The 15,014-nt window shown below is 46.2% G+C and overlaps 1 protein-coding gene across 2 annotated transcripts in view; it reads left to right on the plus strand.

The window, feature by feature from the left end:
- LOC134958018 (uncharacterized) overlaps positions 1–15,014 on the plus strand; it is a 123,242-nt gene that overhangs the window by 89,663 nt on the left and 18,565 nt on the right. Inside the window, exon 2 of one of the 2 annotated variants that reach the window (XM_063940324.1) lies at positions 11,099–11,185. In XM_063940324.1, the coding sequence (XP_063796394.1) occupies positions 11,113–11,185 (73 nt within the window). In that variant the 5' untranslated portion in view covers positions 11,099–11,112. Of the gene's footprint in view, positions 1–11,026; positions 11,186–15,014 lie in introns of both variants that reach the window. The other variant, XM_063940323.1, reaches the window with a different exon arrangement.

A 15,014-nucleotide genomic window follows, 5' to 3' on the forward strand; every position in this document is an offset into this window, starting at 1 on the left:
ACAGCAGCTCATTATCACAAGATTTGGCGAGCTTATATTGGTTGGTGTGAATCTCGAATGTATCTGACATCTTTCAAGTTATCCTGTCTTTTGCTATTTTTACAGGTGGGGTTAGATGGAGGACTACGCTTGGCGACACTAAAGGTGCAGGTTTCTGCTTTGTCAATTTTCTTTCAGCGCCGTTTGGTGCTTTTACCAACAGTGCGTACATTCCTGCAAGGTGTCCTTAGAGTTCATCCTCCGTTTATACCACCTACAACTCCATGGGACTTGTATCTAGTTTTAGAATTTTTGCAGTCCCCAACTGTTGAACCCTTACAACAAGTGGATGTTAAGTTTCTAACTTGGAAAACCGTGTTTCAGAATTGGATGCGTTGTCATGCAAACCACCGTATCTGGTGTTTCATGATGATAGAGCAGAACTTCGGACTAATCCCGCTTTTCTCCCTAAGGTAGTATCCTCCTTTCATATAAATCAACCAATCATAGTTCCTGCTTTTTTCAGAATGTTCAGGAACTCCAGCTTCTTTGGATGTGCTTCACATTTATGTAGCCCGAACATCAACGGTACGTAAAAGAGATACATTGTTTGTTCTCTATGATGCCAGTCAAGGTAGGTTGACCAGCTTCCAAACAGACCTTGGCTAGATGGATTAAGCTGAACATTTGTCAGGCTTATTTTCATGCTAGTCTACAACCACCTGCATCTATTTCAGCACATTCCATGCGTTCTGTGGGAACGTCATGGGCAGCAGGTCGTGGGGCTTCCACGACACAACTTTGCTGTGCAGCCACATGGTCATCGGTGCACACGTTTGATACTTTTGCGGCATCAGCATCTAGCTTTGGCCGTATAGTGTTACAGTTGCCAACCAGCTCTCCCGCCCAAGAAAGAATCTTTGGTACGTCCCAAGAGTACTCCAGTGACCCCTAATGGACAAAAACGAAAATAGGATTTTGGTACTTACCAGATAAATCCTTTTCTTTGAATCCTCAGGGGGCAGTGGACACCCACCCAGAGCAGTTTCGCCTGTCTTGTGGCAAGTTCAGTATATCTTATGGTAACACATCACCGGCCTGTTTAAATGTTACAGTGATTGTTATATGTTGTCGTGTCAACTTTCCAGTTGTCCGGTATGTTATAATGTTATAAGAAATTCTCCATTGTTCATCTTTCTCTTCTGTTCCGCTCAGCAAAAAACACTGAGGCATCTTGGGAGTATGGAGTGGATGGAGGGTTACTAATTTAAATATTTAAATGTGCCAGTCCATGCTAATGCCCCGTCCATATCCCAAGAGTACTCCAGTGCCCCCTGTGGATTCAAAGAAAAGGATTTATCTGGTAAGTACCAAAATATTACCTATTATTCTCCACAGGATTATACCAGTTATAAGTCTAATTTCTATTTCTAAACCAATTATATGTACAGTAGGGTAATCGCCTTTAATTTGTGAAAAAATAGCTAATTGTATGTGGTGCTTCGCTGAGTTTACAGTATACTAGATATAGTCTAAAGTTCAATACAACCAAAGAAAGAAACTTTCTGTTATGTCCTAGTGGTTACTGGGGTCTTGTACATTAGTACCATGGGGTATAGAACGGGTCTACTGAAGCCTGGCACTTTAAGTGTGTATGTGTGTGCTGGCTCCTCCCCTCTATGCCCCTCCTGCCAGACTCAGTCTAGGAAAAGTGTGCCCAAGGAGACGGATATAAGATGAGAGAAGAAACAATACAATAGCGGTGAGGCAACAAGCCAACACACAACCAGAAATGAACGGAGGGCGCTAACCAGAACAGAGGATAGCAACACCAACCTAACCACGATAGCATAGCCCAACAACATAATGGGACCGCAACGCCGGTCCAACCAAATACTTACACAGGTAAGCAGGAACGAAGCACTGAGGCGGGCGCCCAGTATCCACTATGGACTAGGAGAAAAGGAATTACCGGTAGGTATCAAAATTCCTATTTTCTCTTACGTCCTAGTGGATACTGGGGTCTTGTACTTTAGTACCATGGGGAGGTCCCAAAGCTTTGTTTTGGTACAGGTACAGCTCGGTGTGCTGGGGGACCCCAGGGGTTTATCACCAATGTATTTCTAGCTCGGACTACCCCCTCCCTTTCATGCACCTGAACTGTATTTCCTAATTGATTTGAGCAACTTACATTTTGTTCTGTTAGTATGAGGGGCATGGATGGGACCAGTGTTTGGAGGGTATGCTGGTCTCTGTAGTGCCATTTGGAGATCCCGGGGGTATCTTCAAATTAACTTTGCGGTCTACTCGTGGGGTGAAACATGGAACCCCTTTAGTAGCGTGGCTCGGTTTTTTCGGTTGTGTTTTTTTAACAAGTCCCTGGATTTCGTTGAGAAAGAAGAGGACAGATCTACACAGGATTGGTTGTAAGTATAATTTTATTTTTGCAGGTAATCTGTGAATTCTACTGGACAAGTGGACGTGAATCGCAGTGGAGGTAGGTAAGTATGTGAGTGTGTAAGTGTGTGTTATTAAAATTGTACTTTCACGGTGTTTGTGTAGTGTTTTTGGGGGGGGGTATTTTTTTAGTAGTAGAACTACAGGTACCAGCGGGCCGTTATTTTCCCGCATGCTGGTACTTGTGGTTCTCCAAGTACCAGCTTGCAAGGAAGGCTTGCTGGCACTTGTAGTTCTACTACAAAAACCAATATTTAATTTTACACAAAGGCTATCAAGCCTCCCATCCACCGCCCACGGATGGGGTGACAGCCTCGGGCTTCACCCCTGGTCCTTGGGTGGCTGGAGGCGGGACTCCACTTGATTTAGGGGGTCCCCACTCCAGGGAACCTCGGCCAGGGGTGACTAGTTGGGGGGGTAATGCCACGGCCGCAGGGACCAGTATAAGTGTCCCCCGGCTGTGGCATTATCTCTTTGGCTAGTGGAGCCCGGTGCAGGTTTAAAAAATATGGGGGACCCTTACATCTTTTGTCCCCCATATTTTTTTAACCAGGACCGGACCCAGAGCCCGGTGCTGGTTGTTTAAATATGGGGAACCCTATGCATTTTTCCATTGTATTTTTACAACCAGGACCGGCTCAAAGAGCCCGAGGCTGGTTATACATAGGAGGGGGGACCCCACGCAATTTTATTTTCCATTTTTAACCCTTTCAACACTTAGTAGAATGTACACAATGAAGCCCTGCACGGATCTCACTGATCCGGCCGGGATGCATTGTGTTATGTCCGATAGTGTTTTACTAATCACTCCCGTAAAACACTGCCTGACAATACGAATCACATCGACATCGGAACATACGAAAGAAGAGAACTCGGCAGCTTAGTAAATTACATTAAATAAATTCAAAAAGTTGCAAAAAAAACACGACCGATAAATATCGAGATGAAACTCCCACCAAATTGACACAAATACGATTCTTCGTAAATATACCCCCAAAACGGAAACAGACAACAGCAGCCCCACGTGGGACAAAATCTGTAAATACTGTACTGTAATGATTTTTTTTTTAATTTTTTTATTTTTATTTTATTTTTACTTTGGAACACTGGCGCATACGGACTTCATCCCCTGGATAGACACAACGCACCTGGATGGACACAGCACAATGGACTCAGCCACTACTGGATAGATACAGCAGCACAAAAAATCAACTCATGCCAGGTGATATGGGAATAAAAGGGTCAACTTGTACCAGGCCCTTACATTACCAGGGCCAGACACTCCCATCAGGAATGTGGTGAGCCAAGTTCATTCACCCCCCTTGTTTGAGTAACCGTGCTGCTCCGAGTGGATTCAGCATGGTGCATGCAGCCACAGAAAATTTCCTGTACAGTACAATACCTGTAGGTCATTCTCTGTATACAGTGACACAATTTTTTATTTCCAGCTGTGTCAAGATGAAGTGTTGAAGCTAGGAGGATCGGTGGGTAATGATCTTGTTTCTTCAACCTGAATCTTCTAAGGCATTCTCGGCACAGCATTTATGGTATCCCGTATCTTCATTTCTGGTTCACCAATTCTCACATGCCATTCAGACCTTGCCATGATGTAATTTACCAGATTTTTGGGAAGCGGAATTTTCCCCTTGGCACCATCAAAGTTCATGTGATTGGTCCATGTCAAGTACGTGTCGTATCTCACATGGTACTGAAAAAGAGAATGTGCATATTTTTGTCCTTGTGAAGCTCTGTACAGATTGTTGTCCAGGGCATTTGAGAGGACAGCCAGGGGAATATCAGTCAGAGTGCCACCGAATGTATCGTGAAGTGGCCTATGAGCAGGTGTGCTGGTCATTATTGGAGTTCCTGGCAACAGCACACTTGAATTGTTGACCATTGCTGGACCATCAAATGTCAAGTTCAGCACTGGAAGCATTGTATGGACACTCAAATTATCTTGATGCCGATCCAGGTCTTCATGTCCATCCAGGCCGCCGCATCCATCCAGGCCTCCGCGTCCATCCAGTCCTCCACTGACTTGAACCGCTTGGTGGTTCATTGTAATCATGGTCTGGCCAACTCCATCTTGCCGTTCTTCCCTTGTTTGTTGCATGGCTTTCTTCAAGGCTTCCACCATCTGTTCCTTTATGCCTTCTTTAAGATCAGCAATTTTAGTCTGCAGCTGACTGACCTGTCCACCAAGGTGACTTACCTGTCCACCAAGGTCTGCCTCCAGATTGGTCACCTTGCTGATTAGCTCCTTTACTAAACTAGCACAGCTACACTGGCAGTACGTCACATCGGTGTTTACATCTGTGAAATCCAACCTTCTTCATGGCGAATGTGCTATGTCTTGTCCAGGGGTGGCAACATGGTCCAAAAAGTAAACTTCCTGATTTAGCGTGTTTGTCATAGCCTTTAGCAACGGTGTTTCCATGTTCATTGGCTGAACATCCTGATCTGCAAAAGATGGAACAATTAAATAGTTTGGCAATCCACATATCTGCCCCCAAAACATTATTCTTTGCTATGCATTTTTTCGTGGTTTCACCACATTTTCTTTTTGAACCTTCTTGGCAGTTTTCAGCATTTGTGGGGCTGATGCAGCCAGTCTGTGTGCCATTGATGGATGGGTTTTGGCACTTTCATAGAATCTTGTAGTCTGCATTGTCACTTTTTTTTCTTTTGTCTAAAAAAAACAATACAGTAATAAAACATGTAAAGCACAATATGGTTAAAATAAACAACTGTACATTTTCAAATAAAGTGCACAACAGTAAAGTGCAAATACAGTATTATCCCTGTACTACAGCATACTGTACTGTGCCTCCTAACATGACCCTCTCCAGGAGGGACAGAATGCTCTGTTACTGGACTTAAATTTTAGTGTACAGTATGATTGCCATCACCTGTGTTGAACTACAGTACTGTAGTTATTTGATAGGAATGGTGTTTCACCACAGGTGATAGCAATAATACAGTACATTAATATAGAAGTCCAGGAACAGAGCATGCTGTCCCTCTTTGAGAGGGTCATTTTGGGTGGGGTGCTGTATACTGAAACCAAAAGGCGCCTGAATCCTCAAAATATTTTTGGTTGAGGGGGTTTCATAACAGGGGCATACTGTAATATAGGTTTTGCATCAATCAGGGCAAGGATGTACAGTACAGTACAAGTGTCTCATTCTGCTAGTCTACACACAGGAGCAGGTTCACAAAATCACTGCCGCCCGTGACCCCCTGCCTCGTGGCAGCCCTCGGCTATGGCGCGAGCGACGGCATAGGTTTTGCAGTCTACAGGGCATTGTTGAAGGAGCGCCTGAATACCGTAGCTAAAATATACAGGGGCGATAGGAATAAGCGCGCTCTATGCACATAACGATACACCGGACTCGACCGATGCATAACAAACTGACAAAATGGCTGCTGCCCATGAACCCCCACCTTGTGGCAGCCCTCAGCTATGGAGCAAGCGACGGCATAGGTTTTGCAGTCTACAGGGAAATGCTGAAGGAGCGTCACAATACCCTAGATAAAATACACAGGGGTGATAGGGATAAGCGAGCTCTGTGCACATTACGATACACTGGACTCGATCGCATAGCAAGTTGCCAAAATGGGCACTGCCCGAGTCCCCCCACCTCGTGGTAGCCATCAGCTATGGAGCGAGCAACAGCATAGGTTTTGCACACTACAGGGCAAAGCTAAAGGAGCGTCTGAATACCCAAGATAAATTACACAGGCGATAGGGCTAAGCGAGCTCTATGCACATAACGATACACCGGTCTTGACCGACGCATAGCAAACTGACAAAATGGCCACCACCTGAGTCCCACCGCCTCATGGCAGCCGTCAGCTATGGAGCGAGTGACGGCATAGGTTTTGCAGGCTACAGGGCAATGCTGAAGGAGCATCACAATACCCTAGCTAAAATACACATGTACAGTAAGGATATTAATTTAAATATATAAATAAATGAAAACAGTAAATAAAAGCATTACTGATCAAATACTGTATGGAGAAACTGCAGAAACCAGCTGGAACAAGTGAGGCCAGCAGAAAATTTCAACAGCAGGAACACAGAGAGCAGGAGATTTTTCAAAGGCCAGAGACAATCCACACAGCAAGTCTGATTACGAAGAAACAGCTTTGCAAAGTGGTTTCCAGGCTGTGACTGAGCTGCTCTTTTATCCTGATTCAGTACTGTATATACTGTAATGTGTGTGTATATATACTGTATCATTCATACAGTATATTTACAGTATGCTGTACATACTGTACATACAGTCCACTGTATATACTGTAATCTATTTCATTACTGTATATGATTATTTTTGTCTCTTCACAGGATATCTCCCATGATAACAGATGTGAATAAAGAAAAGAGCGTTGAACAGGCATGGCGATGGATTGAGAGTGGTGAAACATTTCACAATGTCATTTTAACAGATGAATTGTCTGTTGCTCTTGAGAGGTTCTCCCGGAAACATCACCATATCTCATTAAAAGCCACGCCCAAAGCATCTATTGAAGGTCCATGTATGGGGAGGCATATCACGATTAGGAGCTGGTCCCCTATTATATTTTGATGGTACTGTACTTTTCTCTTACGTCCTAGAGGATGTGTTAGAGTGTGGGCTGGCTCCTCCCTCTATGCCCCTCCTACCAGACTCAGTTTAGAATATGTGCCCTGAGGAGCCAGTCACAGCTAGGAGAGCTTTTCTTATAGAAAAAAAAAATTGAGGTGTTTTGTTTTTTTTTTTTTTTTACAGGAGGCTGTTGGCAACAGCCTGCCTGCAGCGTGGTACAAAGGGGGGGAGCAGTGTCCGCCCTGCAGGGTCTGAGCCACTGACTCCGCTGACTGGACACTGAGCTCCAGAGGGGTCTGATCGGTCTCCGCCACAGGGGAACCACTCACCCCAGCAGCATGCCGCCAACCCCTTACAGAGCTGAAAAAAGTGGTGTTAGTCACCTAGCAAGCGGGGGCCGGTATGAAGATGGCGGCAATGGGGCGGGAGCGCGGTATTAACTGTGCTCCTGGGATGGTACCAGAGGCACATAGTGAGGCGCTGTGAGGGGCACCCTGGGCCAGCGTTTACCCCCCACACTGGTCAGCAAGCCTGTCGGGGTCCGGGGATCTCGGCCAGCAACTTTCCTCAGGTCAGTATAATCATCTGAAGAGCGGGAAGACAGCGCCATTAAGGGGGCAGAGCTTCTCAGAGCAGACCCAGCAATGTTCCAGCGCTATTTTCCTGCCTGCACAGCACTGGATGGAAGATCAGGTCCCTCCACAGCAGCTCTACTGACTGTACATGGTACCAGGGGGTTGTAGAAGGGAGGGGAGGCTGCAAAACAACGGTCTCCTATTAAGGGACACAGTCTGTGCTGGTAAGGGGTTGCCTTTTACTATAAGCGCTGTGTTGTGGGTTGGCTCCGATCGGTCTCTCTCTTGCCTTTCTTGGGGGGGACTCGGTCTGCCCCACCTGTGTGTGTGTAGTGTCTGGTGGTCTCCTTTAGCTATGTCCAGGGATACTGTGTCATATGCTGCAGAGGATTTATCCTCCCAGGATGATCCTATTCCATGTAAACAGGTTAGCACTGGTTTAGCACAGATACCAGCAAGGGAACCAGAGTGGTTTTCCTCAATCAAAACTTGGATTTCTCAGATTTCTGACAGGGTTGCTAGTAATGAATCTGCAACCCAGGTATTACAGAGCTCTATGTCTGTATGGCCCGTGTCTGGTACCTCAGGACAACCCGCTATATACCCCCACAAACGTGCGCTTGTGCATGTCACACAAGACGACACGGATACCAATTCTGACACTATAGATGGTGATGGGGATGTGTTACAGGGGTCCGCATCTCTTGCAAGGGGGTGCAATTGTTGATAGAGGCTATCAGGGATGTGTTAAATGTCTATGATACCACACCTGAGCAGGTTGAGGAGGCTTTTTTTCACTGAAAATAAAAAAGCCTCGCTAACCTTCCCTGCGTCAAAGGAGTTGAATGCTATTTTTGAAAAGGCATGGGTAAACCCTGAAAAGTTTAAGATCCCTAAGAAGGTTCTGGTAGCCTTTCCTTTCCCTGAGGAGGATAGGAAAAGGTGGGAAAACCCTCCGATTGACGCATCTGTGTCCAGACTCTCAAAAAAGGTGGTTCTTCCTGTTCCGGAATCTACCGCCTTATAGGAGGCGGCAGATAGGAAGATTGATAATACACTTAAGTCAATGCATACTGCTTCTGGGTCCATATTACGTGCCACTATTGCTAGTGCATGGATTTCAAAAGCAATAGTGAAGTGGTCGGCAACCTTGCTTGAGGATTTGGATACGATAGATAGGGATGACGTTGCATTGTATTTACGCAACATACATGATTCTGCAGGTTTTATGGTAGAATCCATGAAAGACCTGGGTTCCATGGCAGCGGTAATTTCTTCCATGTCTGTTTCAGCTCATCGGGAACTGTGGCTGCGCCAGTGGTCGGCCGATGCAGAATCCAGAAGGAGTGTGGAGTCCCTACCCTATATAGGTCAGGCTCTCTTTGGGGAAGCTCTAGGCATGTGGAAATCCGCTACAGCGGGTAAGTCTCCGTTTCTTCCCTCAGCAGCACCTGCTCCGAAGAAATCCTTTTCTTCAGCTGCACCGCAGTCCTTTCGGCCTAACAAGCCTAGAAAGGCCAGAACATCCAATACCTTCTTTAGGGGAGGTCGGATTAAGTCCAAGAAACCTGCTACTGCAGGTTCCCAGGAACAAAAGCCTGCTTTGGGTACACCAAAGTGCTCCGCATGACAGTGCACTGCACGCCCCGGTGGTGGGGCCAGTGGGAGCGAGACTCAAACTCTTCAGTCATGGCTGGGTATCGTCCAGCCTGGATCCCTGGGTGGTAGATATTGTGACTCAGGGATACAGGCTGGAATTTCAAAGTCTCCCTTATCGCTTTTTCAAGTCAGGCTTACCAACAGCACGGTACTACAAGATGCTGTCCAAAAGCTGGTGGAGGCACAGGTCATCGTGCCAGTGCCACCTCACATGCTTACCAAAGGTTACTATTCAAACCTTTTCGTTTTACCGAAACTGGATGGTTCGGTCAGGCCCATTCTGAACTTAAAATCATTGAACCCCTTCCTAAAGGAGTTCAAGTTCAAGATGGAGTCTCTCAGGGAGGTAAACTCAGGTCTGGAAGAGGAGGAATTGGCTGCCCTCCCTGAGGTTCAGACCTTTTTGAAGGGAGTTCTGCATATCCAACCTCCCTTTGTACCGCCTATGGCGCCTTGAGACCTTAACGTGGTGTTGCAGTTCCTCCAGTCAGATTGGTTTGAACCTCTACAGGAGGTAGAGGTCAAATTTCTTACGTGGAAGGTGGTCACGTTGTTGGCCTTAGATTCTGCTAGACGTGTGTCCGAGCTAGGGGCTTTATCCTATAAAAGCACATACTTGATCTTCCACGAAGATAGAGCTGAGCTCCGGACACTTCAGTTTCTTCCGAAGGTTGTGTCGGCATTCCATGTCAACCAACCCATTGTGGTGCCAGTGGCTACTGACTCCTCAATTACATCTAAGTCCTTGGATGTCGTAAGGGCTCTGAAGATATATGTGAAGAGAACTTCTTGTCACAGAAAGTCGGGCTCTCTGTCCTGTGTGATCCCAAGAAAATTGGGTGTCCTGCTTCTAAGCAGACGATTTTTCACACTGGATCAGGTTCACTATCCAGCATGCTTTTTCTACGGCAGGACTGCTGTGTCCTAAATCTGTTAAGGCCCACTCTACTCGTAAGGTGGGGTCTTCCTGGGTGACTGCCCGCGGTGTCTCAGCACTACAACTTTGCCGAGCTGCAACTTGGTCTGGGTCGAACACGTTTGCAAAGTTTTACAAGTTTGATACTTTGGCCTCTGATGATCTGAAGTTCAGTCAATCAGTGCTGCAGGAGCCTCCGCGCTATCCCTCCCGTTCTGGGAGCTTTGGTACATCCCCATGGTACTAATGTGGACCCCAGCATCCTCTAGGACGTAAGAGAAAATAGAATTTTGGTACCTACGGGTAAATCCTTTTCTCGTAGTCCATAGAGGATGCTGGGTGCCCGTCCAGTGTTTCGTTTCCTGCAAATGTTTTTTGGTTCAGTACAACTTCATTTTAATTGGGTACTGCATTGTTACTTGGTAAGTAATGTTTCAGCAGTTGCTGAGTAGTTCAAGCTCGTTGGCTTGACGTGCCTTGTATGTGTGAGCTGGTATGAATCTCACCACTATCTGTGTTAAGTCCTTCTCTCAAAGTATGTCATCTCCTCGTGCACAGTTTCTAGACTGAGTCTGGTAGGAGGGGCATAGAGGGAGGAGCCAGCACAAACTCTTAAAGTGCCAGTGGCTCCTGGTGGACCCGTCTATACCCCATGGTACTAATGTGGACCGCCAGCATCCTCTACGGACTACGAGAAAAGGATTTAACGATGGGTACTAAAATCCTATTTATTCTGTGCCTGTGTTCTGTAAAAATGCATGCTATACTGTACAATACATGTAAATTCACAATAAAATGAGTTGCATAATAATAAACAACTTTTTTTTATTTCTGTTGGGATCATGGAAAAGCTATTTCAAGAAAAAAATAGTACAGGGATGTATAGTGCCATTCGTGAGTCAATATTACCCATCTCATCACAGGATATTCCAAGACAATGATCCGAATCACTCTGCCTCAGCCAAATTCATGGAAGAGAAAGGTATCAATTGGGAACGCACACCACCAGAGTGAGTATTGTTTTAATACTGTACAAGTAATGTTTGGACAGCATTGTAATACTGTAAATTTATTTTTTAGCTTAATGAACAGTACAATACTATGGGGTATATGCAATTGCGGTCGAATTCCCGAAATTGTCGAATTTCGGGAATTTTTCGCCCCAAAAAAAAAATTCGACAATGCAATTCAGTACTTTCCGACAAAAAAACGGACTTTCAAAATTCGACTTTTTGAAATTCGACTTTTGACAAATTCGACTTTTTTGCAATGATACACATGCTGCAATTCGACCAAAGTCTATTCAATGGAAGTTTGGAAATTCGACAACAGTGCTTTTAGACAGTAAATTCGTCATTTTCAATCCGCCACACTTTATAGGGTGAAACTAATAAAAAAAAATTAAAACATGTTTTTTTTTGTGTTTTTTTTTCTTGGTAATATCATATCTATTTATATTAGAAGGGATTAGGTACTTGGTTTGTCTTTTTTGGAGGCACAAGTATTATTTATATATTTTTAAAAATAATATTTTTTTATTTTTTTTTGGATGGAATGGTAAAATCCCTGAAAAAAATGGCGTGGGGTCCCCCCTCCAAAGCATAACCAGCCTCGGGCTCTTCGAGCTGGTCCTGGTTCTAAAAATGCGGGGGGAAAATTGACAGGGGTTCCCCCGTATTTTTAAAACCAGCACCGGGCTCTGCGCCTGATGCTGGTGCAAAAAATACGGGGGACAAAAAGAGTAGGGGTCCCCCGTATTTTATACACCAGCATCGGGCTCCACTAGCTGGACAGATAATGCCACAGCCGGGGGTCACTTTTATACAGCGCCCTGCGGCCGTGGCATTAAATATCCAACTAGTCACCCCTGGCCGGGGTACCCTGGGGGAGTGGGGACCCCTTCAATCAAGGGGTCCCCCAGCCACCCAAGGGCCAGGGGTGAAGCCCGAGGCTGTCCCCCCCCATCCAAGGGCTGCGGATGGGAGGCTGATAGCCTTGAGTAAAATGACAGAATATTGTTTCCAGTAGTACTACAAGTCCCAGCAAGCCTCCCCCGCAAGCTGGTACTTGGAGAACCACAAGTACCAGCATGCGGGAGAAAAACGGGCCCGCTGGTACCTGTAGTTCTACTGGGGAAAAAATACCCAAATAAAAACAGGAGACCGACACCGTGACAAGTAAAACTTTATTTCATACGTCGACACACACATACTTACCTATGTTCACACGCCGACATCGGTCCTCTTCTCCAAGTAGAATCCAGGGGTACCTGAAAAGAAAAGATAAATACACTCACCTCATCCATGGTCCAGAGGTAAATCCACGAACTTGTCAAAAAAACAAACCGGACACCCGTACCACACGGACTGAAAGGGGTCCCATGTTGACACATGGGACCCCTTTCCACGAATGCAGAGAAACCCCCCCGTGACAGCTGTCACTGAAAGGTCTCGTAAGCCAATCAGCGAGCGCAACGTCCTTGCACTCTGCTGATTGGCTCTGTGCGCGTCTGAGCTGACAGCGCATCGCAAAGCCTCTCCATTATATTCAATGGTGGGAACTTTGCGGCTAGCGATGGGGTCACCCGCCGGTCAGCGGCTGACCGCGGGTAACCCCACCACTGACGGCAAAGTTCCCACCATTGAAAGTAATGGGAGAGGCTTTGCGATGCGCTGTCTGAGGTCACACGCGCACAGCCAATCAGGTGAGCGCCACGGAAGTAGCGCTTCCTGATTGGCTGAAGGGACCTCAGTGACAGGAGTCACGTGGTGTCCCGGCATTCGGGGAAAGGGGTCTGATGTGTAAACATGGGACCCCTTTCAGTCCGGCATAGTACGGGTGTTCGTGTTTTTTTTTTTTAACAAGTACGTGGATTATCTCCCGGACACTGGATTGAGGTGAGTCTAATTTTTTTCACAGGTACCTCGGATCGTCGGAGACTGTGACAGTCGGCGTGTCAACATAGGTAAGTATGTGTGTCGGCAGTGTGTAATAAAGTTGTACTTGTCAAGGTGTGTCTCCTGTTTTTATTTGGGTATTTTTTTCCAGTAGTACTACAGGTTCCAGCGGGCCCGTTTTTCTCCCGCATGCTGGTACTTGTGGTTCTCCAAGTACCAGCTTGCGGGGGAGGCTTGCTGGGACTTGTAGTACTACTGGAAAAAACAATATTCTGTCATTTTACTCAAGGCTATCAGCCTCCCATCCGCAGCCCTTGGATGGGGGGGGACAGCCTCGGGCTTCACCCCTGGCCCTTGGGTGGCTGGGGGGGGGGACCCCTTGCTTGAATTATTGGTATTATTAACCTCAATAACATTCATTTCCAGTCTATTCTGAACACCTCACAATATTGTTTTTAGGCCTAAAGGTTGCACCGAGGTCACTGTATGGCCAAGCTAAGCGACACAAGTGTGCGGCACAAACACCTGGCCCATCTAGGAGTGGCACTGCAGTTACAGACAGGATGACAGTTTTAAAAACTAGGCCCCAAACAGCACATGATGAAAAGAAAAAAAGAGGTGCACCGGGGGTGCACTGAAGGTTCAGTGTAGTGTGAAGAATAAAAATTAAATAAATGGATCAGTAAAGAAAATGCTCCATGTACAATACTGAACAGGACTGTACAGTCTTTTATACAGGAAATGTGTATTAGAGGTACTGTATACCGTATACACTAAATGTACAGTAAAAATAAAATTAATTACAAGCATACAAATGCATCCCGAACGCAAATCTGCTGTACTCTATAGTACAGCAGACAGCGTATGGTGACAGGGCTCGCTTACTGTATCCCCACCCATAGTCGTGGTGTATTTTAGATAGCGTAATGAGGCGCTCCTGCAGCATTACCCTGATTCATGTAATACCTATGTGCATACAGTATTTCTATTAAATGTAAAGTTACAGTACAGTATATTACAATAGAAAAAAAAAATAAGTAAAGTGTCAGGGGAAAAAAGGCATGCGCACACCTCATGACAGATACACAAGCTCATGTCTAAATGTACTGTAAGCAGTGATCTCTTGCCATTGGTTTTATATTATGCCCTATTGGCTACGGGACTTGGCTGTTCACGTACTGAACTGTACTGTATCCTTGACTTCAATGGGCCATACTATACTGTAGCTTAAACTCCTTGTTTTGCGTCTGTATACACTATATTTCTCATACGTCCTAGAGGATGCTGGGGACTCCGTAAGGACAAAGGGGTATAGACGGGATCCGCAGGAGACATGGGCACGCTATAAGACTTTGAATGGGTGTGAACTGACTCCTCCCTCTATGCCCCTCCTCCAGACCTAAGTTAGACTTTGTGCCCAGGAGTGACTGGGCACACACTAGGGGAGCTCTACTGAGTTTCTCTTAAAGACTTTATTGTTAGGTTTTTTATTTTCAGAAAGACCTGCTGGATACAGGCTCCCTGCATCGTGGGACTGAGGAGAGAGAAGTCAGACCTACTTCTGCTTAGTTCAAGGGCTCTGCTTCTTAGGCTACTGGACACCATTAGCTCCAGAGGGTTCGATCACTTGGTTCGCCTAGCTGCTTGTTCCCGGAGCCGCGCCGTCACCCCCCTCACAGAAGAAAGAAGCCGGGTGAGTATGTGAAGAACAGAAGACTGCAGTGATGGCAGAAGACCAGTAATGGAGGTACAGCTCGGCGGTCGTGCTGCGCTCCATGCTCCCACACACCAACGGCACTCACAGGGTGCAGGGCGCTGGGGGCGAGCTCCCTGGGCAGCAAGTTACTGAGGTCTAATCTGCTGGAGGAGATGCATATTAGGTGCCTGGGCACCGTATACGATCCCCCGCCAGTGTAAACCAGCGGCCACGCTGCGCGCCATT

Source organism: Pseudophryne corroboree, chromosome 9 (genome assembly GCF_028390025.1).
Source record: "Pseudophryne corroboree isolate aPseCor3 chromosome 9, aPseCor3.hap2, whole genome shotgun sequence".
NCBI lineage: Eukaryota > Metazoa > Chordata > Amphibia > Anura > Myobatrachidae > Pseudophryne > Pseudophryne corroboree.